Source organism: Gouania willdenowi, chromosome 16 (genome assembly GCF_900634775.1).
Source record: "Gouania willdenowi chromosome 16, fGouWil2.1, whole genome shotgun sequence".
NCBI classification, from domain to species: domain Eukaryota; kingdom Metazoa; phylum Chordata; class Actinopteri; order Blenniiformes; family Gobiesocidae; genus Gouania; species Gouania willdenowi.
This window is the reverse complement of record NC_041059.1, coordinates 5,079,329-5,102,898: the sequence shown is the minus strand read 5'-3', so window position 1 is coordinate 5,102,898 and position 23,570 is coordinate 5,079,329. Positions and strand designations below refer to the sequence as shown.

The following is a 23,570-nucleotide window of genomic DNA, read 5'->3' as shown; positions in this document are numbered from 1 at the left end:
TGTCTCACCAACCCAACCCTACTGGCGTATTTCAATCATCTTGTCCCACTCCTGCCCCATATCCCTCTCTCTCTCTCTCTCTCACTGCATTGCATGTGCCTGAGCACTCTCCTCTTGTCCACCCATCGCATTACTCTTTCTGCTCACCTCCTCTTACCCTTCACAAACTACCGTCTCCTTGTCTTTAAGCCTTGTTTTCTGACAGCTACAGCTGGTTAGATCTTTCTGCTGTGCAGCGTTTCTGCTTTGAGGCCGTTGCCGCCCAAAAGAAATTCTGCAGCAAACGTTCAGCACACACACACACACACACACACATCGAAATAGCAACTTAGGGGAAATTTACAGAGCTATAACACAATGGCAACGATAATGGTGTCAAACCACGGCCAAAAAACACACCATACGGGTGTTTTGTGCATACGAGGCCTCACCGACAGATGTATGAGACCTAAAACAGTGCACATGCACACAAACAATATTTGACATGTGAGATAACTTTACCCTATTGGCATGACTAACTGCCAATATACCCACAATCCTTTACTTTGTATGCCTCAATCCAATTTTATCACCAACATCCAACATCCCTAAACAAAGTGCCTCTGTTGATTTATAATGCAGCAGTAGCCACACCAAAGGAAAACTTTAGATAATAGGTGGATTTATCTTCACTTTATAACACCATCGACTCCCCTCAAAGACCTTCCATGGGTTTAAATGGACAATAACTTTTCAACTTTACATCCTCGTTGTTCCACCGCCATCTTTTGTTTAAAGGACCTACTGGTAATTAACCAAACATGTTAGGACATTGAAAAGGTCACACAAACACTATTACTTATTATTAGGGTTTATATATTATTGAAGCGGACATTGGGCGGATATCATTCCAGCATCACCTGGATAGCAGCCCTGGTTTAACCTTATTAGTGAGGATGAAGAGGCATTAGCTTAACTTTTTTAAATTTTGCTCTTTTAACAACTTTTCCAGCTTTTTTGACACTTTTCTATTTTTTTATTTTTACTTCATAAAACTTTTTTTTAACAATGTTTCCACCATTTTAGCATTTTTCAACTTTATTTAGTTTGTTTCGGATCCTTCAACCTGTTCCGATATTTTTCACATTATTTTAACTTTCTTTAGCTTTTTCACCTTTTGGCAACTTTTCTCTTTTTTTTAAGTTTATTTTAACTTTCATTCCTTTTCCAACGCTGACCCCCTAATTACTGGTACAAGCCCGCTTCCCTAAATGTTACACCACCACCACATATCATAAAAAAGATGATTACTTTATTGTCATATATGTATGTAACCCATATTTCCTATAGATGAGCAATATTATGCCATAAAATGATGACATCGGTATGGGTTATTCCACAGAGATTGAAAAGCCTTGTGTTACTGATCTTGTTTCTGGGGTCATATTGCAATGTAATGGTGGAAAAAAAATATTGTTTGAGTTTTAACGACCTGATCTTTCAATATGTGTCATTTCCTGTTAAAACAGGAAGTAGCAGAACATACTCCAGCGACACGGTCTTACCGTTTAGAAATAGCTTGTAGTTAAACTCCATTCTCTGTGCTAAAGCAACCAACATGATGTGTTTCAGTCATTTTAAGTGGTAATATCAATAGTTTAGACCGCTAAGCTAATGCTAACTTGCGAGCTATCTTAATGGACTACCACCTAATATAATAACTATATTAAAAATGGTGTGATGTTTATTGCAAAATATTCAAAGGCTATTTTATTCTGTATTGTTACAGTTTCACACTTCACTTAGGTGTAACACTGCCCTCTCTTTTTATACTCTCCCTTTAATTAAGTGTTTCTTACCCTTTCTTAGGGAGGGCTGGTGATGGTCACAATTATGCAATATAACATAAATTCATTTATTTAACTGCAATTATAACACATGCATTGCTGTCACAAAAATATGGCACTACATATAGTGTTGACCTTCAGCATGTGCAGACAAGAAAAAAAATAATAATATTTTGCAAAATAAGTGTTTGGATATCAAACATTTATTTGAACTCGCAACCCTCCAGTTACAAGGTGGCGTCTATAACCATTAGGCCATCACTGCCCTGATACTATAGCCATAAGGCAACAAACAGCCAAGCAATAACATAAGAATACTGCATATAAAACACACAGTTCTACACATCTTGATAATCCTGAGTGCCTATATAACTGACTGCTCCTTAAACACCACCTCCTACGACCACAAACCCTCCAGCGAGCTCTTAGACTACACATGTGAATCCTGTTCTACCATTGCATGGAGTTGGAACAGCATTCTATAGTCTTCATCTGAGGCTTTGTTTTGCCTTTGTACCCGTCTCCTCCGTCTCTGACCTTCTTCCACAAACACACAGACTTCATTGTTCCTGATCTGTGTCTCACTATTTTTCTACATCAGAATGAGCGTCACCCACACACCCCTCACACACACACACACACACACACACACACACAGTACAACTTCTATCTATCAGGCTTCTTCGATATAATTTCCCCGTTTTCTCTCTCCAATCGTTCTCTCTTTAACAACTCCTTGTTGGTTCATCAGATCACCTTCACCCTGGGGTCCAACTTTCTTTTATTACCATCATCATATGAGGACAGCTGGAGCCACTATTTATTATTTTTTTCCTCAGATTTCTTTTGTTTCATATGCTGTTCATGGCATTTGGTTCATCAGTCTTCTGTTATTTTTGATTTCTTTGTTTTTTGCTCATTTTTCTCTCCATTATTTATTGGGGTCTTAATCAGAAAGGCCAAATCTTGTTAGCTTCTATTGTGGACTAATTGAAAATACATGACTTTGTCTTTTTGTTAAAACCAACTTCCAATAAACATTCAACAAAAGTTTGCTACTAAAGAGGGAATAAACAACCTAAGGGGATGAAAAGAGAGAGAAAATTCAAAAGCATTGATGTCCCTCCCTAGACAGCGTCACTTATTCACCCTGCCTCTGCCAACCTGCCAGAAGCCACGCCTCTACTTTTGTGCACCCGCATCGCAGAACATAACAACAGTGTTTAACACACGTCTAGAATTGTTTTTCACTAATAACACACTTATGGTAGTTTGATTAAAGCATGTTTATTACCTGTCCAAGAGAAATGTCACCAAATCAGGGTCCGTTCGGAATCCTTTTAAAAGCTGCAACTCCCTCCACCTTTGAAAAGCAGCTCCGAAATAAATTATATTGCAATCACAAAGACGTTTATCCGCAAGCTTTGTACCCAGACTTTTATTTTGTTTTTCAGTAGAAGCTTTGGAGTTTCGGAGCACTCCTCCATGATGCTACGCTGCTCAGAGTGATACCTGTTTACTGTTGTGACGCGCTGCCTTGTGCACAGTTAACACACGTGCATTCACTTTGATTGACAGCCTCCGCTACAGTAAGGCGAAGCCTATTGGCTGTGCGATCATGGTGGAATTCGCAATTTGTATAGGGGTCTATAGAACAAAGGCGGGACTTATAAAAATTGACATATATGAATGACTAGTAAAAGACTAGTTAGGTATTTTTTTGCATTTCAAAAGAATGATACATAAACATAGATTTCTCAGAAACTCCGGATATCAGCTTTAATCTGAAGATACAGTATGATTGTATTACCCTGAAGAGTCAATGTACCACAAGAGAAGGCGAGAGGAATAGTTTAGATTAAAAACTGAAAAGTGCTGCTAGTCTACAGAAATTCAAAATACATTATAAGAGAAGTGTTTTGGTGAAATATGCAAATGACATAAGACCAGGGGTGTCAAACTTATTTTAGTTCAAGGGCCACGACGCAGTTTGACATCAAGTGGGCCGGACCAAAAACATAGTTTTTGTTTTTGTGACGGAAAAAGCACAAATTCAAACAAAATCCCAAATGTTAAGCAATCTGTCAAAATTCCTTGACTTTGCAACTAATTTTCTGGAAAGTCTTTTGCCAGAATTCTTTGGGATAATTTGCGAGAATGTTCCAGATTTTTGAAAATAATTGCAATTTAATATTACTGTAAATAATGTAGTAGAGCAACCTCCAGTGTATTTTATCTACAACTTACAGTATATGATATTTTTTGCAGAGAGTCCTGTCTTTGCTGTATTTCTTTTGCTTCAAACAAAATCTTCTTCTTGTGATTAAAAAAAATTACAAATGTAAATTCGTCATATAAACTACATTAAACTAAAACTCTACATACATTTTCCAAGTGTATATATGTAAGAATTTATAATTCAATGAACACAGAGCTTGTGCTTGGACTCTGATTTGTGGCACCCTGTGCATAACAAAAGATTAGTGTGCAAACGTAAACATGTTGTGCTTGTTTTCTTGACTTATTCTATGTTTAACAACATCTGAACTTCCCAGTGGAATCAATATTGCACATTACTTTTAATGGCCTCACTGTGCATGTGTGTCAGTGTGTGTGTGTGTGTGTGTGTGTGTGTGTGTGTGTGTGTGTGTGTGTGTGTGTGTGTGTGTGTGTGTGACTTACGACTGACGCAGAGAAGGACCAGGACCAGGCTGCGTAGGGCCAGAGAGACGAAGGGTGTAGGGAGGAGGCGGGGGCGTACAGAGCTCTGGCCTGCGCTCATTGTGTATTGAGACGATGTGTGTGTGTGTGTGTGTGTGTGTGTGTGTGTGTGTGTGTGTGTGTGTGCGTGCGTATGAGGCTTTGCACGTTTGATCAATGGTTCCTCTGTGACCCTAGCTGCACCACTGCGACTACGCACGCAGAAAAGACACACAGATTTTTGTTCTCAACTGCAATGCTGTCGACACGTGCACGGGCCAATCTCTCAAATTTACTGTGGGGCAATAAACACAGACGTTGTTTGACAACGCAACAACACTAAAAAAGTTTTTATACAGTCGACTGCATCATAGTACATGCAAAAAAAAAAAAAAACAACAAGCTTTGCTGCAAAGTCACTGAGGACAAACTTCTACCAGAGCTTCAATGCACTGCACATAATTCTGACCTGAGCTGCAGGAATAAAACCCTAATCAATTTAGACAGTCTATTGCAATGCACATAAATATGAGCTTTAAACAATAGACTTACCCTATTGACTACTGCTGCTGCTGCTTAGGAAAAATGACTGGCATGCATTGATCTAAATACATATAGTGCAGGAGCTTTGAAGCTAGCAAAGAATCTGTAGGGTTTCATAAAATAATTTGTATTTTTGGCACCCTGGGTCTCCTGAGGCTGAATACTACGACTATCTGATCAATAAAGCAACCTGGCAATGCCAAAAGTATCCAAAGCAAATGTGAAGAACTGCAGTCTTTACCAGAAACAGCATTGAGTACCAACAGCTCTGCAATTAAGTGAATGAGAGACAGCTTAATTAGCTCCTCACCAACTGCACTGCAGCGACAAACTCGAGAGCTCAGCAAGTTTGAAGAAGAAAGAATCTTTAAACGTCAGCCAAAGAGTAAACCACAACAATAAATAGGCTCCTTTTTTCTCATGTAGGTCAAACCGCACTGCTTCCGAACGAAGACTTCAATAACGCGACGTTTGTGTCAGATAAAACCGAGAGATGTGTCGCTTATCTGAATCAGCGCTGAGTGAACGCTACCTTTTTGAACAAGGATTGCCTTCTTTGCTGTGCCTTCAATGACAGAAGAATCTGTGGCATCAATGGTCCATTTTCAGACAGATTGCATTTTAATGAGACAAAAAAGGTTTATAGCACTTTTCATCAGCAAGCAGAACTCAAGGTCTCTTTGCTCTGTAATCAAACTGGCCAGGCCTCGGGAGACTTTAAGACACTGCAACTCATTAGGAAATGGCTTAGGTTAAATAAAATCTATTGAACCCAAGTCCTGGTCCAAGGACGGAACTTGAATAGCCACCCAGAAAATGGCTAAGCAAATTGCTATTGAAAACCTTATTTTTAGATAATGGACTTGTTTTGCAACAGTCTTTGTGAGTATTCTGCCCTAGAATCCACCTATGATCCAAGAGAACTGTGTCATAACACTACTACACAGACAGGCAGTGCCCTTACATGGTAATTTTAGCCTCTGTGTATAATCACAGGCTATCACACTGTGTTACCACATCGACCTGTCTAGCTTGTCTTTTCCGACATCCTTCACTGAACGCTCTCCAGATACGCGACAAATGTTTAAGATCAAAACTAAACAACCTGGTGTTTTGTTGCTCTGTGTGCGTGGGCCAGGCTGTTGTGCTTGTATGCACAGGTGTGAGTGTGTGGTGTTTGTAATGTTGTAACAAATGCTTGACAAGCTTCTCCGCACAGCTCAATGAGCAACACTATGTGCTTGAATAAAGTGCCGATGTCATCATCAAAATTACTGCCCACTGCCTCGCTCCGTGTCCCACTGATGGCACGATGAGCTCTAACGGTGAGAGACTCGACACATCTGGCTGCGCAGAAAGCGGATCATTGCTGATCTTCCCTGTGCTACTGACTTCACCGGTCAACTGGCCGATGCCGAGGAAAAATGACTCAGAGGTGGTGGTGTCGACCAGCAGCTTTGGATTTGGCAGGTCTTTGGCCTGGCAGCGGACGGATGGATGGATGGATGGATGGAGAAACAGTCCATTCACTCCTTCAAACCTAAACGTGTCAGTTTGTGTTCCAAGCTCCAGTTCTCTATCCTCTTCCTTTAGCAATCCAGTCCAAAACAGATACTTAGTTTCCACAACATTATCCTTGTTTTGCCTCACTTCCTTCCTGTCGATTTAAGAAAACTGTTTTTTTTTTTTAAACCCCAACGAGCTATCACTGTTGATCACATCCGTCTAGCTCTTTCCTTCTTTCCTCTTGTTTATATAACGCTGGCTCCCTCCCCTTTGCTTAGAAAGTCTTTGTCAGTGTGGGATCAGCATCTGCATGTTTTGCATACTATTTTGTGAAGGTTAAAGATGTGTGTGTTCCTATTTGTGTGTTTGCGGATGGCTGCTCTAAACAATGATTGTCTTTCAGGTCCAGAAACAGTAGCAGAGTGTGCGTTTGCATGAATGTGCTTAACTGTCCAGAGTTGACAGAGACAGAGTCTACATTTGGCTATCTATTTGGACCTTTCTCTATGCACTACTCATTAATGTATCCATAAAGGCACTAAAACAGGCATTGTTGAGCCTTTTTTTATGTTGCATGAACAGTTTTATGGCTGCACATGACTCTCTGATGAAGACGTGTGTTGTGTGTTTGTGTTTGGAGATTGAAAGTGGATGTGCTGATAGCTGAAATAAACTTGACAATGACTGATAGGAGTTATGGTGATGAGAACTTGGTGCGTTAAAAAGTAGCTTCTTCCATATGTTTCTCTCCCGTTCATCGCTAGCAGCAACTGAATCAACCGTCCCCATATTTTTGCTTCTACACATCTCGTTTATTTAATAGCTTTTGTTCAAACTCATTGACACGTGTACTACCAATGCTGCTTCTGGCAATAAAAAGGCAATATCAAGCCAGGAAAGGAAGCAAACAACTCTCAGCTCTGCATCTGTGACGTTCATTGTCCCGTAAAACGTGAAAGACAACACAATTGGGCTTTTTTTTATAGCAGCAACTCCACTTGTTTCTAATCATCTGGTCTTAAAAACCATCAGGAATATTCAATGGGTATTTCAAAACATCTTGAAGCTTTCCTACCCTTTTGGGTAGTAAACTGCAACCACAGCATGTCCATGGACATGTAAATTACACAAGTGGAATACCTACCACTTACTAAAGCTGAATGATTTTAGGATTAATTGCAATTTTTTCTGACAGATGTTGCGATTTCGATTTGATTCACAATTTTCTTCCAATTAAGTTTCAGTGCAATATTCACAATGTACAGTAACATTTACAAACATTATAGAGAATTCCATCATACCATTAAAACATTAAATGCCATTACTGTAATGCAAGAATGAAAACTAAAGCTAAGAATTTATTTCAAATGTATTTCTTAACAGGACACATGCATGTACATTGTATAAAGGCCTTGACAAATATTATTACATTATTTATTACAACTAAAGAACTAAAAGAGCATTTTTTTAACTGTCTTCAGTTAAAGTAGTGCAAAAAAATCCTCAATTGTGTTACGTTAAAAAAGTTAAATAAAATACAAAACAATTCTCACAAAACTGGCACATACTGGTCCAAGAATGGAAAGAATAAGTACTTATTTACTATTTATTTATTTTCCAACTCTACAAATGTGGTCATAGGTTATCTGTTCATGTAGTGTAGTGTGCTTTTATGATGATTGACTGGCTTGTGATGTGCATTGCTTTTTGCAACTGTAGCTGCAATTCCTTGGTAATACGCAAAATATCTAAATAGTGCAATAAAAACTGGTGATGAAAACACCTGAATTTCTAAAAAAAAAAAAAAAAAAACTCAAATATCACAAAAAAATGTTTACGCTTCCATGACGAGGAATTTCAGATGTTTCGATATTGAAATGTGTCTCAAAAGTGCAATGCAAACACTTTTTCTGTGAATACAGGTCACTGGACATACCTGGTCACATGACAATTATTCTCCGAGTAAATATGGCGCGGTACGTGTAAACAGAAGAGGAGACTGGGACATTTCTTAGCATTTTACTTCAAAGTTATTACCGCCACATTAGACGTGGAGCAACAAAGGAATACAGAGTGTTATAAGGAGGTTTGGAGTGTCCGTCTTTCTGCAGCGAAGTCTCACGGGAATTATGAGGCTCCTCCCCAAAACAACATTCAATGGAAACAGGTTCAATTATACTTTGTTGACATTTAAAAATATCACTTTTATTTTGCTAAAATCTGTAATGGAAACACAGCTTTTGATTCATATATTGTTTCTAGAAGTGTATGATTCAACTGTTTTGGATTAAATGTTTTTGGAAAAGAAAAAGAAAGAAAAACAAAAGAATTAAAATGGCAATAATCAGAACTATTGAATCGCAACATATATTGAATCTGAAACCAGACTTTGTAAGACTTTATTTGAAGTTTTATACATAAGGCTGACATTATCTGTCATTAGCATTAATAAGGTGTCATGAAGGCTGTCATTAAGTGTTGTTCGCTAAATTATGACATCTTTGGAGCTATGTTGGCATTTCTTGGGTTAGATGGAAGGATGTAGGGTTCGGGGTTAGGGTTTGGGTAATGAACAACGCCTAATGACAGCCTTCATGAAACCTTATTCATGCTAATTACAGGCGTCATAATGACAGCGTAATGTCAGCCTTTATGTATAAAACGTCAAGTAAAGTGTTACCCCAGATTCTTGGCCTTGCTAAAATCAAGAGAAGTTAGTGTGACGATGGAGAAAATTATGCCAAACTGAGATAATATCTCTCTGAGAAGTAAATACACACAGTATCATTAACTGTTGACAACTAAATCCTTTGCTATCAGAACCAACGGTTCCGCCTTGACATGCCAACTATTTATACCGGAAAGAAAAGTAAGGTCGATTATCTAATCAAAGCAAGCTGAACTCTTTTAGCTTAGCTCTAAGCAAACAAAGTGATCCCGAAGAGCCTAATGGAGTTACAAAAAAAAATGTAGTTTGGCTTCCAAAGTCTATTATACTAGTGCACAGGTTGCAAGAATGTGTGTATCTCTTTGTCTGTGAAATCCCTGAGTGGGCAACCCCCTGATGGGTGTATTTGTTCTTGTCGCAGTGTGTGCGGAAGGAAGGGGAAATGATGGCAAAAAGTGTCCCCTCATTTTCCCTTCTCTTCTTCTCCTTCTCTTTCGTTCATCCAAATCAAATTTTTAATGGGCTTCATTGGTGCCACTATAGAATAAGTGTTGCCAAAGCACTTAAGGGGCTTAAGTCAGCAGCGTGCTGGAAATATTAAGCACTCAAACAGCCTTACATGGATCCTGGCCTGCTTAAGTATGCCTAGGAGGTCGTATCAGCATTTAATACCAGTGGTATTAAATCTCTTTGACAAGGGAGAGGAAACAGAAATAAAGACAAATATACAACACATCTGGGAATAGATTGAAAAATAGAGGAGAAATGTGGGGGGGCATCAAGGGAATATGGTCAAATGTATCAAGGAGAGGAAAATGTGGAAGAAACAAAATAGTGGAATAATGACACAATAGAGAGAAGAAAGAAAAAGTGAGGCAGATGGAAAGAGATAGAGAAGAAGAGGAAATAAAAAGAACCGAGAAGTGGAGAAGAGACAAAAAGGGAAGTTGTCCAAGGTGTGGGAGGTATGGGAGGTATGGGAGGTATGGGCTGATGGGCTCGCTGTAAACCAGCACAGAGGCCTAATGCACAGATTCTATCAGAAGGCTTATCCCAGATTAAATGTCTTTTTGTCCTTAAGGCACTTCTTGGGTAAGTCAAAGTGTAGAATTTATTTTTTATGCCTCCCTTGAGGTTGTAGCTAGTGAGTGGGCTGCGTGCACGTGTGTATGAGTTTGTGTGTGTGTGTGTGTAGGCATGTGGTAATTGCTATGCGTTGGTGTGGGAGGGAATCTTGAGAGTTTATTAGCTGGCGAAGTGTGCGGGAGGGCATGTGATCCTGAAGATACATCAGTGAACAAACAAAATCACTGTATAAAAATCCACATCTGAATTTTAAAACAATCATCATGTAAAATGCATTTAAAGCCACATATAGTGATGGATGTAACAGTAGCTATAATCTACCAAGCAATTTATTTGAAAATTATGCTTTTCGAGGCAGCATGGTGGAGTAGTGTGTCTCCCTCACAATAAGAAGGCCATTGAGGCAGACACTTGGGGTGCATTCACACCGACGGATCCAAGAGAGTTTTAAACGCACTATAGTCCACCTTGGATCAAACGGCGAATCCTCGAGCAATTGTTTCTGTCAGTCTCAGAGCGTTTCTAATCGAAGCCTAGAGCGATTAGGACGGAGCTCCGTGAACACAACCGCTCAATGTCAATAAACAGAATGTTTACGGTGGAAATAAATAACAACAACTTTCGACCATTTTGCTTTTTTTTTTTTTAGCAAATTAATGATTTTCTTGATTTTTTTTAATATTTTTTTTTATTTATCTATAAGGCCTTTATCTGATAAAAAAAAAAAAATAAATATGTTTTTCACTATGAGCGCTTGTTTGAGATAAAGTGTCAGCGATGACGTAGAGCACACAGCATTGTGGGTGGTCAGGAGAACCGGCCATGATGCAAAACAGGGCTTTAAAACCACCAAAAGCATGACCACTTGTTGCTGCTCCATTGTTGAAGGTTGTGAAAGAACAAACAGAGAAGGAAAAAGTTCCTGAGCACTCTTAAACACACGCTTTGACCCACAGTTTCTGTTTTTCTGCCTGGAGAAGTCTCTACTCCAGTAATGGGGCCTTCAACTGGTTATCTCATATAACTGCACCAGAGGCTGTTTGGAGCGGATCAGAAGTTGTGCTCAGAACGCAAACTGAGCCAAACCAAGAAGATAAAATCATCAGCTGTTCTTCACCCATTCGGACCGAGTCCAGAACTAAACCAGTATGAATTCACCCTTAGGCTTTGACACAGGTGTAGTACTGGACTTGGGCCGAATGGGTGAAGAACAGCTGATCATTTTATCATCTTGATTTGGCTTGGTTTAGGGCTGCCGATACTGGAGTATAGAGACAAACATAATGAGAAAATTCATCCTTCTCTGCCTGTTTTTTGATAACATAAAAAAATTGAGCAGCAACAAGTTGCAACGCTTATGGTGGTTTTGATGTTTTGTTTGGTGCTGTAGCTGATTCTTCTGCTCACCCACAATGCCGTGCGGTCTACGTCATCTTCAACACTTCCTGTGTTGTTCTGAGCCAAAAGCGTTTGTGATCCGCTCTAGACTTCGTTTGCTTTTGTGTTCACACAACCGCGACCAAACAAGGCGGACTATCCTTCGGTGTGAACACACCCTTAGGTCCTTTCTTTAGGGAGTTTGCAGGTTCTCCCTTTGCTTGGGTGGATATTTCAGAAAACGTGGCTTTTATTATGGGGTTTTGCTAAAATACCATCTCTTCCTTTAATAAAAGCACTTTTGTCGACTCAGGTCTGTGTGCTTTACTATTGTGGTCATTTGGTTTTCATTGCTCTCCTGTTTTTGTTTTTTTGTTTTTTTGTTTTTGTTTACAGCCTGAATTGATGCTAATAGTCAGCTCAATGTCCAGGAGCGTCTAATCCAGCTTGCGTTTGTTATAAACTCTCCAATTAGTAAAGTCACAGCTCCTCAAGCATTTTCCAGAGGTACTTCCTGCTCACCTCAGGCTTTCATCTAAGGGGATCGATGTTGTTTGTGTGGTTTCCAAGTGACACCTCAAGGAGTTTTTCAAAACACTGTCGGATGACCAATTATCTTGTTTTGTTGATTGTGGAGCCCATTTGAATAAAGACCAATATTGCTCACACAGTGACAGGCAGATGGGATGGAAATTATTAGGAATTCAACAACTGGCTGTCTGAGATGATGACATTTGTCCAATGGTACTAAATATTGGGTTATTGTATTACTGTATGATAAAACTCACTTTTTGGCAGACAACTCACTTGGCGCTGTCTTTGTGTTGGTTTTATGGGTGGAAGGAAGGAAATAACAGCTCTGTGGTTGACAGTGACATTCTGTTATTAGTCTCATCCTTTTACTATGCATCAATTCAGTGTTTGAAGTGCCAAAGTTAGGTTATTCTTGCTCGTGGGCTAGAAAATATGAGAATACATGTTGTAGAATGCTACACGCTGATGTGACAACAAGGATGAAGAATAGCTTATTTATAAAGAAGAATAAAGTTGTGTTTTCGCTGTGCTGAATTCCCCTACGGCAGACATGGGCAAATGGCAGCCCGGGGGCCAAATGTGGCCCCTGGGGAAATTGTTGTGCGGCCCCAAAAACAAATTCCCAAAAATTGTATTTCAGGAAGTTGGAAGGAATATAAAGCCCAACATAATACACAAAATCACTCCCAAAACACACAAATCGACAGCAAAATGCAAACAAAACACACAAACAAATTAAAAAATACATAAAATGACAACAAAAACAGACACAACAATCACTTAAACAAACAAAATGACTACAAAAACACAAAAAAACACATTACAGAATAGCTCCAAAGACACACAAAGTGTCAACAAAAATGCACAAAACATGAACACAACAAATAACAAAAACACACAAAGACACAAAAACAACAAAAAAACAAAGTAATCCCCCCCCCCCCCCCCCCCCCCCCCCCCCCCCGCTGTATTGGAGTGATAGAATGCATGTATACCATAAAAATATAATAAAGCAAACACAAAAAATCTTGATAAACCTGAGTCTCATTTCATGTGCACCACACATCCATTTCCTCATTGAACATTTGGCAGAAAAAGTCTTTTAGTTCAAGTATACAAACAGCATCTCACCACTGGTTCACACCATTATATATCAGGTAATTAAAATAGACGTACGGTCATATAAAACACAAGCACAAGATCCGATTACGAGCAGAAGCATCTGGTAAATGTTGCTAAGAGCAGCTGTGTCACCTTGTCTTGCACATCGAATAGCAGACATTGTTCGGTCGGGCAATGTCTTCCAAAACGTTAATCCTTAAGAAAAAAAAAAGTGCTTACAATCGAACACAATGCTCAATGTCACTGTGGACTAAGACATATTATTTTCACATATGGCAATTAAAGTTACAACCTTGCAACTGTTTACAAAGGGTTGTCGGTAAATGGTGCAATAAAGAGACTTGTTTAGAAGCTTCAAGCAAATTCTGTTCATGACAACTTAATCATACATAGCTGATAATCTTTTTTTAGAGAAAAAAGTAAACATTCAATAGAGAGACATTTTGTAAAATGGGAAAGCATTGTAGAATCTAAGAAGGACAAGGATTAAAATGGTTGTATCTCAAAGAAACACCTGTGTTCAGAAAATCTATGACTAACCGCACGCATTATTTTGCACCATATTCATCTTATTGCCTTTTACAAATGGGACTAGTTTTAGAGCCTGTGTTCCTCCATCTTGAAATCAGGCGATTGATGATGTCACACGGCCCCACTGCCTGTAAACATCCTATTGTTTTCTATTGGAGTGAAACATTCTGCCTGATTTTTAGATCATTTAACAGCTTTTTAGATCATTTAACAGCTTTTTAGATCATTTAACAGCTTTTTAGATCAAAATGCCAACTTGTGCTGCTTTAAGTTACTCTACATCAGGGGCATCAAACTCATTTTAGTTCAGGGGCCAAATACGGGGAAGTCTGATTTTATTTATGCGGGAAAACGAGTAATTTTAACATTATTGTGCACTGATACATACACATAAATTACAAAATATGTAAGAAACTGACCATACTAAAGTGACAGATTTTTAAAGCTGATATCCGGAGTTTCTGAAAAACGTCTCAATGTACTGCCCTCAACAGCTCTAAACTTCCTCCCACTGCCTCTGCAATCTACCAGAAGCCACGCCTCCACTTTTCTGCACGCGCATCGCGGAACATAACAAGGTTGCATCGGGTCGCATTGATATAGGTCTATGGGTCAGGTAAGAGCCAAAATCATATTTACATGTTTGCTGTTGTTTCCGTGCACAGTTCCATGTTCACTTTGATTGACAGTCTCAAAACCAGGAAGTCAAAGCCTATTGGCTGGGCGCACTCGGCGATCACTTCCATTTGTACAGGGGTCTATAGGACGAAGGAGGGATGTATGTGAATGACCACCGGCAGTAGACCATAGTAAAAGACTAGTTAGGTTTTTTTTATGAATTTCAAAAGAATCATACATAAACATAGATTTCTCAGAAACTCTGGATATCAACTTTAAATTAAGGGAAATAATATGTACGTAACATTAAAAATGACTGCACTCAAGCCACTGTAAATATCGTTGAGTTCCATTTACACAATTGTTTTCTCAGTCATTTTTACTTTCTCCTGTGGGCCGAACTGGATGCTCCAAAGGGCCGGATTTGGCCCCCAGGCCATAAGTTTGACACTTGTGCTCTAAATCATCAAGAAAAGTTAAAGGTGTTGCTGTAAACCTCTTATTTGCCGAAATATCTGTGACATGAAAACTATAAAACGGTAAAGTAGTCCCATTTTTAAAAGGCAATAAAAAATAATATAGTGCATAATAATGTTTTGTTAAGCATAGATATTCTAATAAATAAATTTAAAAGATTGCAGGTCAAACTTATAAAAACAGTGGAGGAAGATTTAATGTAATTATTTCCTATTTTAGTCACCATAATTCTTTTTGTAATTAGTCCACCTTCAGTTTTACTAACAGGAAAATGATTTTCACCAAACAATTCTCCAGAGAGTTTAAAGTGCTGATAATACAACTAACAGTTTGTTATAATTAAACTGGTGTTTTAACAACCCACACAGTTTATTTCTCATTGGCTCATTTAACATCACATCCTGCTCTTTCACAATAACTAAAACTAAACCGTTACCCAAAATTAGCCTCTGATTAGACAACATTAGTTCGAGTTATTATTACGTTTCCTTTTAAACATGATAAGTCTTAGTTACAGTCAACCTGCTTGTGTTAACTGTAAGTTTTAAAGGAATCACATGGGCTGTGTTTGAAATGCTATAGTATACACTACAAACTCAATGAGTATATACTGTGTGTCTACTGTATACTATAAGTATGGTTGGGATGATGAGCGTTCCCACTGAAGTATACTCACAAATATCTCCATCTTTGAAAGTTCTGAAAACATTTGAAGAGATAAAGTGACCAAGTAGAATATCAACATGTGCTCATTTGATCCGTAAAACTCACAGAAACACATTTTATTCCGACAGAAACCCTCCATTGTGCTACTGACAAAACTTCTGGTTAACTTCAAAACAAGAGCCCTGTTTAGAAAAGCATTAAAAACCAAAGGAATGCTTCAATTCCTCCACTCTCGTCACCACACTGACTGAACTGATAACACAACACATTATGCACAACAGTAGCATCACATTGCACTCCCACCATCTCCACCCTTTACATTGTCCTACCCTGACTCCCTCTTCCCTGTTCCCTTCCCCCTCACCTTGGTGTAACAATGTCCTCTGTTTTTATATTCACCCTTTAATAAAGTGTTTCTTACACTTCCGTAGGGAAGGCTGGTGACGGGCAAAATTATGCAATAAAATAAATGTATTTATTTAATTGCAATAATGAAACAAACATTGCAGTCGCAAAAAGATTTCATTACATGTAGTGTTGACCTTCGACATCATGTGCAGACAATAAAAAATATTAAATAAAACTAATGGAAGATAAGAAGAGACACTTTTATTTTGAAAAGGAGATGTTTGGTTTTTAGCTTGAAGCCAGTGTCATGTACTTAGTTCACATCGTACTGAGATTGTATATGCGCACGACCAGAAAAAACGATTTTGCTTAAAAAATAATAATTATTGGATTGGGTTAGGTTCAGGTTAGGGTTATAATCTCAGTACGGAGGTAAACAGTACGTGACACTGGTCCCAGGACCATTTTACATTCCGCTCGCAATGCATCATGGGACGGTTGAGTATGGCTAATGTGTCCACGTGAATACTTAAAAAATGTCCTTATATAGTATACATTTGGGTATTTCTCGTGTACTTAATCTTGTCATACTATCTAATGTGAATGCACAACATTAGTGTCTTTTCAACCCTGGGGTTGGAACCCAATTTGCGGTCGCCTGGAATTAAAATGGGGCCTGAAATGTTTAGTAATTGGTTAAAAAAAAATAAAACTTCAGTTAAAAAATACAGCTTACATGAATAATTTTCAATTTTTTTAATTATTCTTTTTCAAATGAACCCATCACACACAATAAATCAAATAACTGTATTTTATACTTAAACTTAATATAAATATAAATCTAGTTCAAATAACACACTTTATTAACATGATCAATTCAATTCAACTTTATTTATGTTGCACAAATTACAACAAAAGTCATCTCAAAGCACTATCAAAATAAAACATTTGTAAGAAAAATCCACATGAACAAGCATCAGTGACAGCGCGAAGAAACAACTTCGTTTTCACAGTTAGAAATCTTCAGCAGAACCAGGTTCAGAATCATCATCAAAAAATGATTATAGAAAATTTTTTGTGATATCAAAATGGGGTCACGACCCAAAAAAGGTTGGGAACCTGGTCACTACATACTCATTTTGACGTCAGACTTAGTATGAGTCGTACATTAGGATGTGATTTTCAACACAGCCATGGTTTTATTCGAGGTTAGATGACAGAGCTCATGTCCTCTGGACCTCCTCACACCTGCATTATGAAAACCATTATGACCAACTTGTCCCTCGCCCACTGCGATACAGCAGAGTACAAATCCCAACCTCTCCTTTACGTCGGTAGATAAATGCAAACCGTGTTCCCTTCCATGTTGAGAACACGCCGTGTGAGCCGCCTAACGAGTGTTTCAGTGTACACTATGAGACACATGCTACATCGCTACCTGCTGAGAGTTACACTCATTATCCACGTGGCTCCATACCTCCCAGTGACAGGCTGCGACTCCACTCACGGTTCTCTTGGATGCCGAGAATATGTCTCACATCTCAGCGTTTCTGCCACTTGTAACGTTTGTTTGCTGCATAACCTGGATTTTCTACGCTCTTTAAACATGTCGGCTGAGCGATACATCAGTATTCAAGATATATCGAGTTTTCCATTTTGGCAGTATAGAAAATTACAATATTGCCTATATTGATGTAAATATTTATATAGCATATTTTGTCTCAAAATACTCGTTTTAGGAGTCGCTGCTTTCTCTACTTCTCAGAACAGCATGAAAAGCAGTTACATAGATTTCACAGAAACTTCCCTTGAACAAGCCACACTACAGAACTCACTCACACGTGCTGTCCCTTTATAGGAGAAAAAGCCAAAAGTGGCACATATTTGTTAATAAATGTACAATTGAGTTTAAGATATGCACCCTCTCAGATACTGTGACATTTAAACCATGATCTCCTCTAGAAAACACTAATGATTAGTGCTGGGCAATGTATCTGCAATAACAAAAATCATAATATTGTCTATATATACATATTATAGCTAATTTTGTATTAAAATACAGCATGAAAAGCACAGTTAGATGGATTGCTGAGTGTGTCCTAACTCAGAACTTCCACTAAACAAGCCACACTACAGAACTCACTCACATGTGCTGTCCCTTACAGGAGAAAATGCCAAAAGTGGCACATATTGTGACGCTATTTTTTTGTTATTAAATGTGCATGGGTGGCACTTTATTGAAGTAAAATTATTGAGATTTATATCGTATATCGACAATTTAAGAAAAAATATAGAGATGTGAGTTTTGGTCCGTATTGCCCAGCCCTAATGGTAACGATGCGTTTTTTGGATTCCAGCTCATGAGTTTGTCTTTTTAAATGCTCTGCAGAAAGCAGTTTAGTGTGTAAACTGTGCATGAGTGTGTGTGTGTGTGTGTGTGTGTGTGTTATTCACTAAGTTACTGTAGCTGTTTTCTTGAGTAGCAATGGAACCCCCCCAACGGAGGGTGCCCAGCCAAGTGCCTCTTCTGGCCTCTTTCCAGCAATTGACAGATGTCTAACGAAGAGATAATTTCTGCCATGCATGATATAATCTTTCCTTTCATGCAATGACTCGAAGGACCCTTTTGTGGCATTTTTTTTTTTTTTTTATCACATCTCTCTCTCTTTTTCTTTTTTTTTTTTTCACTCCACTTCCCTCTCAGTCTGTTGCTTTCCTGACCACGCCCTGCTGCTCACTTCTTCTCTCGCCATGTTTTTGTTGACTCTTTTCCCACTCCGAGCCAACTGTGTTTTTGCACCAAAGACCTCCTTTTCTCCTTTTTCTCCCCTCCTCTCTTCTTCTTGCATTCCTCCTCCCTTTCTTTCTCTCTCTCTCTCTGGAGAAAAATCACACACTCATCAGTTTTCCAGGCTCTGTTCTCGACGAGCGCGCTCGCAAGGAGAATATTAACGAAGCTCCTCAGCCAATTAACACCTAAAGCACATAACTTTTTATGCCAGCACACACACACACACACACACACACACACCCTAGGCTGCGAGCATGCGTTTGCTCATGAAATAGACAAAAAGGTATGACAGCATAAATACAAATATGACACGTAAAGGAATGTGGATGATCTGAAACACTTAAAAGAAAGCTTCAATACACAAATGCATCATGCTGATGAGTGTGTGTGTGTGTGTAGAGAGATGCATTCACAGGAGCAAAGGGGAAATAATGCAGATAAAATGAAGAGTAGAACAAAGTGATGAGCAGCAGGGGGCAAAGAGAAAGAAAGAGAGAGAAAGAAAGAAAGAGAGAGAGAAAGAGAGAGTGAGGAAGAGAGAGTGAGGAAGAAGACAGATTTATGGAGTGTGAAAAATGGGAAAAAGAACAAATGGGACATCAGTGATCAAAGGCTCCCTCGTACTTGCTTTATGCTAATTTAAAAGCTTTTGCTGAGGGTGGGCGCAGTCCTGCACATGCACGACATTGACCTACACGTACTCGTCTTTGTGAGGACAACCACAAAACATTAGCGACGGACCCTTATGTACATGCACACACAAGCAGAAGCATGTCCGGACACGCACCACACTGCACTGGGATGCATAAAACATGATAAGGGAGAGTTAAAGAAACAGGGGGGGCGCAGGGGGCATAAGTGAGATATGAAGAACAAGTGCCATTGGACAAAAAGCGTATGGTAATGACCCGGATAACGAAGGAGGGCTGAAAGAGGTGGAGATTTACAGAGTGGGTGAGAGAAGGGGTGAGCGTAATAAACTGATGATGGAGCGCGCAAATGAAAAATGGAGACGAAATAATTAGACAGGCTGACTAGAAGCGCTCATCTAAATATGTAAATGCACCTAATTTTACTTTGGTTTGCTCCACTGCTCCCCTATGGCTCCACTTCTCTTTCCGTTTTCTTTCCATTCTTTCCGTTTTAATGCAGCCGTTCCTTTTCCCTTCATGTTATCCATCCCCAGTCCTCCAGCTTCTCTCCGTCCGTCAGTTATTGACTTTCTATCTTTGTCTGTTCATCATTATGTCTCTTTGCATATCCAAGCTATAATGTGCTAATACAGCAAAGGTTCTTGCACTCAATTATTCACTTTTTCCATAGACCCAGAGTAAAGTGTATGGCAGAGGTTGGTTTAATTGGTCCATTTACGCCTGTCTGCTTTTCTTATTTAGTGTATTGAAGCATTCCCAGTAATCTGCAAATGTGTAGATGTTATTTGTCAGGTTAACTCACAGGGAAGATGCTCAAATAAGTCATAAGTAAATGCAAATATTTCGCCGTTGGTTACAAGATAACATAAATGAATGCATATCTTAGTGAGATACAGATGTCTTAGCCGCAGGTTCAGGGTTGTATAATAACCACAATAAAAAAAAAGCTCACAGAGGTCAACTTTTGTGTACAAGGTGCTGTACTTGAACCAGTGGTTGAACACAGACATGGACATTAAAGAACAGTCATGTGGAGACAGGGTCATACTGTATATAAGGGGGAATAAAGGGGAGAGCTTTGTGGGGTTCATCCATAAAGTCAGTAAAATGATGGTCCATTGTTCTATGAATCTGTGATAACCACATTTATTTATTCATCTGAATAATATTCACTGTTATCAAAGAGTTATTATTATTTGCGCTATAGTATATAGTCATCTTAAAGATGTAAATCCTTGTTTTCATCAGAAATAAATGGGTTAAAATTGACCAGAAAGGGTGGAAAAGGTGGTGTAATGGGATTTTTAAAAAAAAACAGAAATTGGTTAAAAGTAGCAAATCAGAGTAGCCAAAAGTGAACTGAAAAAGTGGTAAAAATGGTTCAAAGTGTCAATATTGGCTTAAAAGGGGCAGAAATGGGGGAGTGGTTAGGGTAATATCATTTAAAAAGTAGGAACTATTAGTATAAAATGGCAAAAAATGGGCATGACAAATCGTGAATATGGTTAAATTGGCAAAAAAATAAGCATGAAATATGGTAAAAAGAGGTTAAAATGACAATATTGAATCAACATATGTGACATTGGGTGGAAAAGTGGTGGAAAGGGTTTATAAATGCTGAAAATGTCTTGAAAGTGGAAAAAAGTGCTGAAAAGACATTGAAGTTTAATGGAGAAGTGGCAGAAATGGGAGTAATGTAGCAAAAATGCATTATGGAGCAAAAATATGGCAAGCAAAAGTGATGAAAATAGGTTAAAATATGATAAGTTTGGTGTAGTAGCAGAAAAAAGAGTAAAAATAAGCAAAAATGGGCTCAAATTTATTAAAAAAATAATCTTAGTTTCTTGAAGGCAATTGGCGAATCCCTCTCAGTGTCTCACAACACTTCCATGCATTTGTCTATGGGACTCCACATCCCACAATGCAATGTGTGAAACTTTTCCGACAATGTCAATAAGCAGTGTTTAAAGTGAAGAAAAAACATCACTTTTTACACCAAATGATCTTTGATTTATTGATCTATGATTAAATAAAAGATTTTTGTCACCAGTAGCTTTAAAAGTCAGGTTTTTACTATATGAGGGGATATGAATGCACATTTAATTATTGTGAAGCATGCATTTGTGTCTATATTATTAGAATATAGGAAGCAAATATTTTATATTGTGCTAATTTTTTTCTTCCCACATGTTGCCTTTCATATCTCCAGTGGGTTTTATATGATAAATATATGCGGCAACAGTTCAAAGATCTTATTACAATTAAATAGATCGTGCATGAATTCTCAAGAAGATTTTTTGCACCTTGTAAACAAAAGTGATTGCAAAACACTGTGAAATTAAACTCTCCCTTCCTTGCATTTTTTCAAAGAATTTATATAATTGCTTTTCTGAGAGCATCTCGACTAAGCGTGTTATTAAATTAGACTGTGCATTTTTTTTCATGCACTTGTGTAAGTTTGGCTGAAAACAAAAAAATAAATCTCATTTGGAGTGCTACAGTTCCTCCCAAGGATGAATGAAAAATGAAAACGTGTGCAACTCGTGTGTGTGTGTGTGTGTGTGCATCCAGTGGGAGGATTATAAATTATAAGAGTCACTGTAATGAAAAGGCAGCTGTCCTTCTTAATGACTATCTGTCAGAGCGCGCTTGTAGAGCTCCTCCTCTTTCATCAGTCTGTTCCTCCAAGCCTGTCCTCTTCTCTTTTGGTCCAGCCTGTACCAAACAATCCTCACTGGGACGTTCGCTCACTGTTCCTACAAGGTGACACCGACAGCGGCACAGCTGGCTTTTACATCTCTGAGCTTTGAGCTCATGGTTGGTGTGGTGACGTATCAGGAAACACTGATTAAACTGCTAAACAGCGAAGAAAATATTGAGCGGAATCTATAGTGATGTGGCCTCAACAGTTCAAATTAATAGTATGGCGTCGTTCAAAACGCTTACATTTAAAATAATGTAAATGAATGTTTATCATTTAACATCGTTATCTTTTAATAAACTAGTTTATCATAGAAACTTACTTCATGTAACAGATTTTTGCTGTGCCTGTCTTGACCCCTCATGGAACCCCTGCATGGGGTTTGATGGAACCCACCTTAAGAACCACTGGTAAAGATGGAATCCTTAGTGATACCCTCAAACCAAATATCTGCAGTTTCTTCACAAAGCAGCAATCAGAGCTGCTCATGTACAGAAACAAAAGTCTTTATATTACTGGTACATACAGTGATACCTTAAAGCTGCAGTATGTACATTATTTTTGCGTCATTTGGTCAAAAATCCATGCTGCTAACCATTGAGCATTTTGTAATTCAAAGATGATGTTACTTTTCTGCCAATCAGAAATCTTTCTACAAACAGAGGGTCCATGAGCAGTTTTGGGGTGTTAATGCTGGCTGCCTGACTAAAGTCGATTCATGTTCACATCCCTATCTTTTAGTACAGTACAATGGAACGCTTACACGACAAAGCAAGAGGAACAAGGAAGACCAACTTGGAGAAGCAACAGTCTAAATAAAGGCACAAACATACTCGGGTGAAACGGACAACATGGAGGACCACTTTGAGTCTGCGCAGAGATAAATTGTGTGTAAACCTAAGAGAAGCATATCCAAGGTGGAGAGAACAGACACAATACGTTTGCAGTCTGGATGCGGAGTGGTGTGGGTCTGCTCTGACCTGCAGCTGGGATCACTGTGGCCAACTGTTCACTGTGTGTGTGTGGGGGGGGGGGCTTACAGCAGCACCAACTGTTCAGGACACTAACTACAGAGTGATACGTGTATTCAGTCAGAGTCTCTAAAATGTCAGAAAACTCTCCAATAACACGTGATCCAAATCCCTACATTTGACACTAGTCTCTATTGAGGAAAAAAGTTGCGGAAAGCTCCACAGTTGTGAGCATTCACGAGGATACCTGTGAATTTGAAACAGAGAGTGTGGTTGGTTTTCTTTTGTGCACCCCTTTGAAGAATAAACAGCCAGTTTGTGTTTAACATGGCAACAGCTAATGCTAATCATTTACTAGCAGAAGCCAATAAAGCATCTTAATAACTGGTTCTGACCAAAAACCAATGACGTCGAACAAGGTCAATGCGCTGATTGTGTAATTATGTCGATAA

The 23,570-nt window shown here is 38.7% G+C and overlaps 1 protein-coding gene across 4 annotated transcripts in view; it reads right to left on the bottom strand.

The window, feature by feature from the left end:
* Positions 1 to 23,570, bottom strand: part of cadm4 (cell adhesion molecule 4) — a 298,609-nt gene that overhangs the window by 81,351 nt on the left and 193,688 nt on the right. For 3 of the 4 annotated variants that reach the window (XM_028470432.1, XM_028470430.1, XM_028470433.1), the window contains exon 1: positions 4,509 to 6,780. The exons of the other annotated variant lie outside the window; for it this stretch is intronic. In XM_028470432.1, coding sequence (XP_028326233.1) covers positions 4,509 to 4,608 — 100 coding nt within the window. In that variant the 5' untranslated portion in view covers positions 4,609 to 6,780. Of the gene's footprint in view, positions 1 to 4,508; positions 6,781 to 23,570 lie in introns of those variants that run through there. 4 annotated transcript variants of the gene reach the window in all.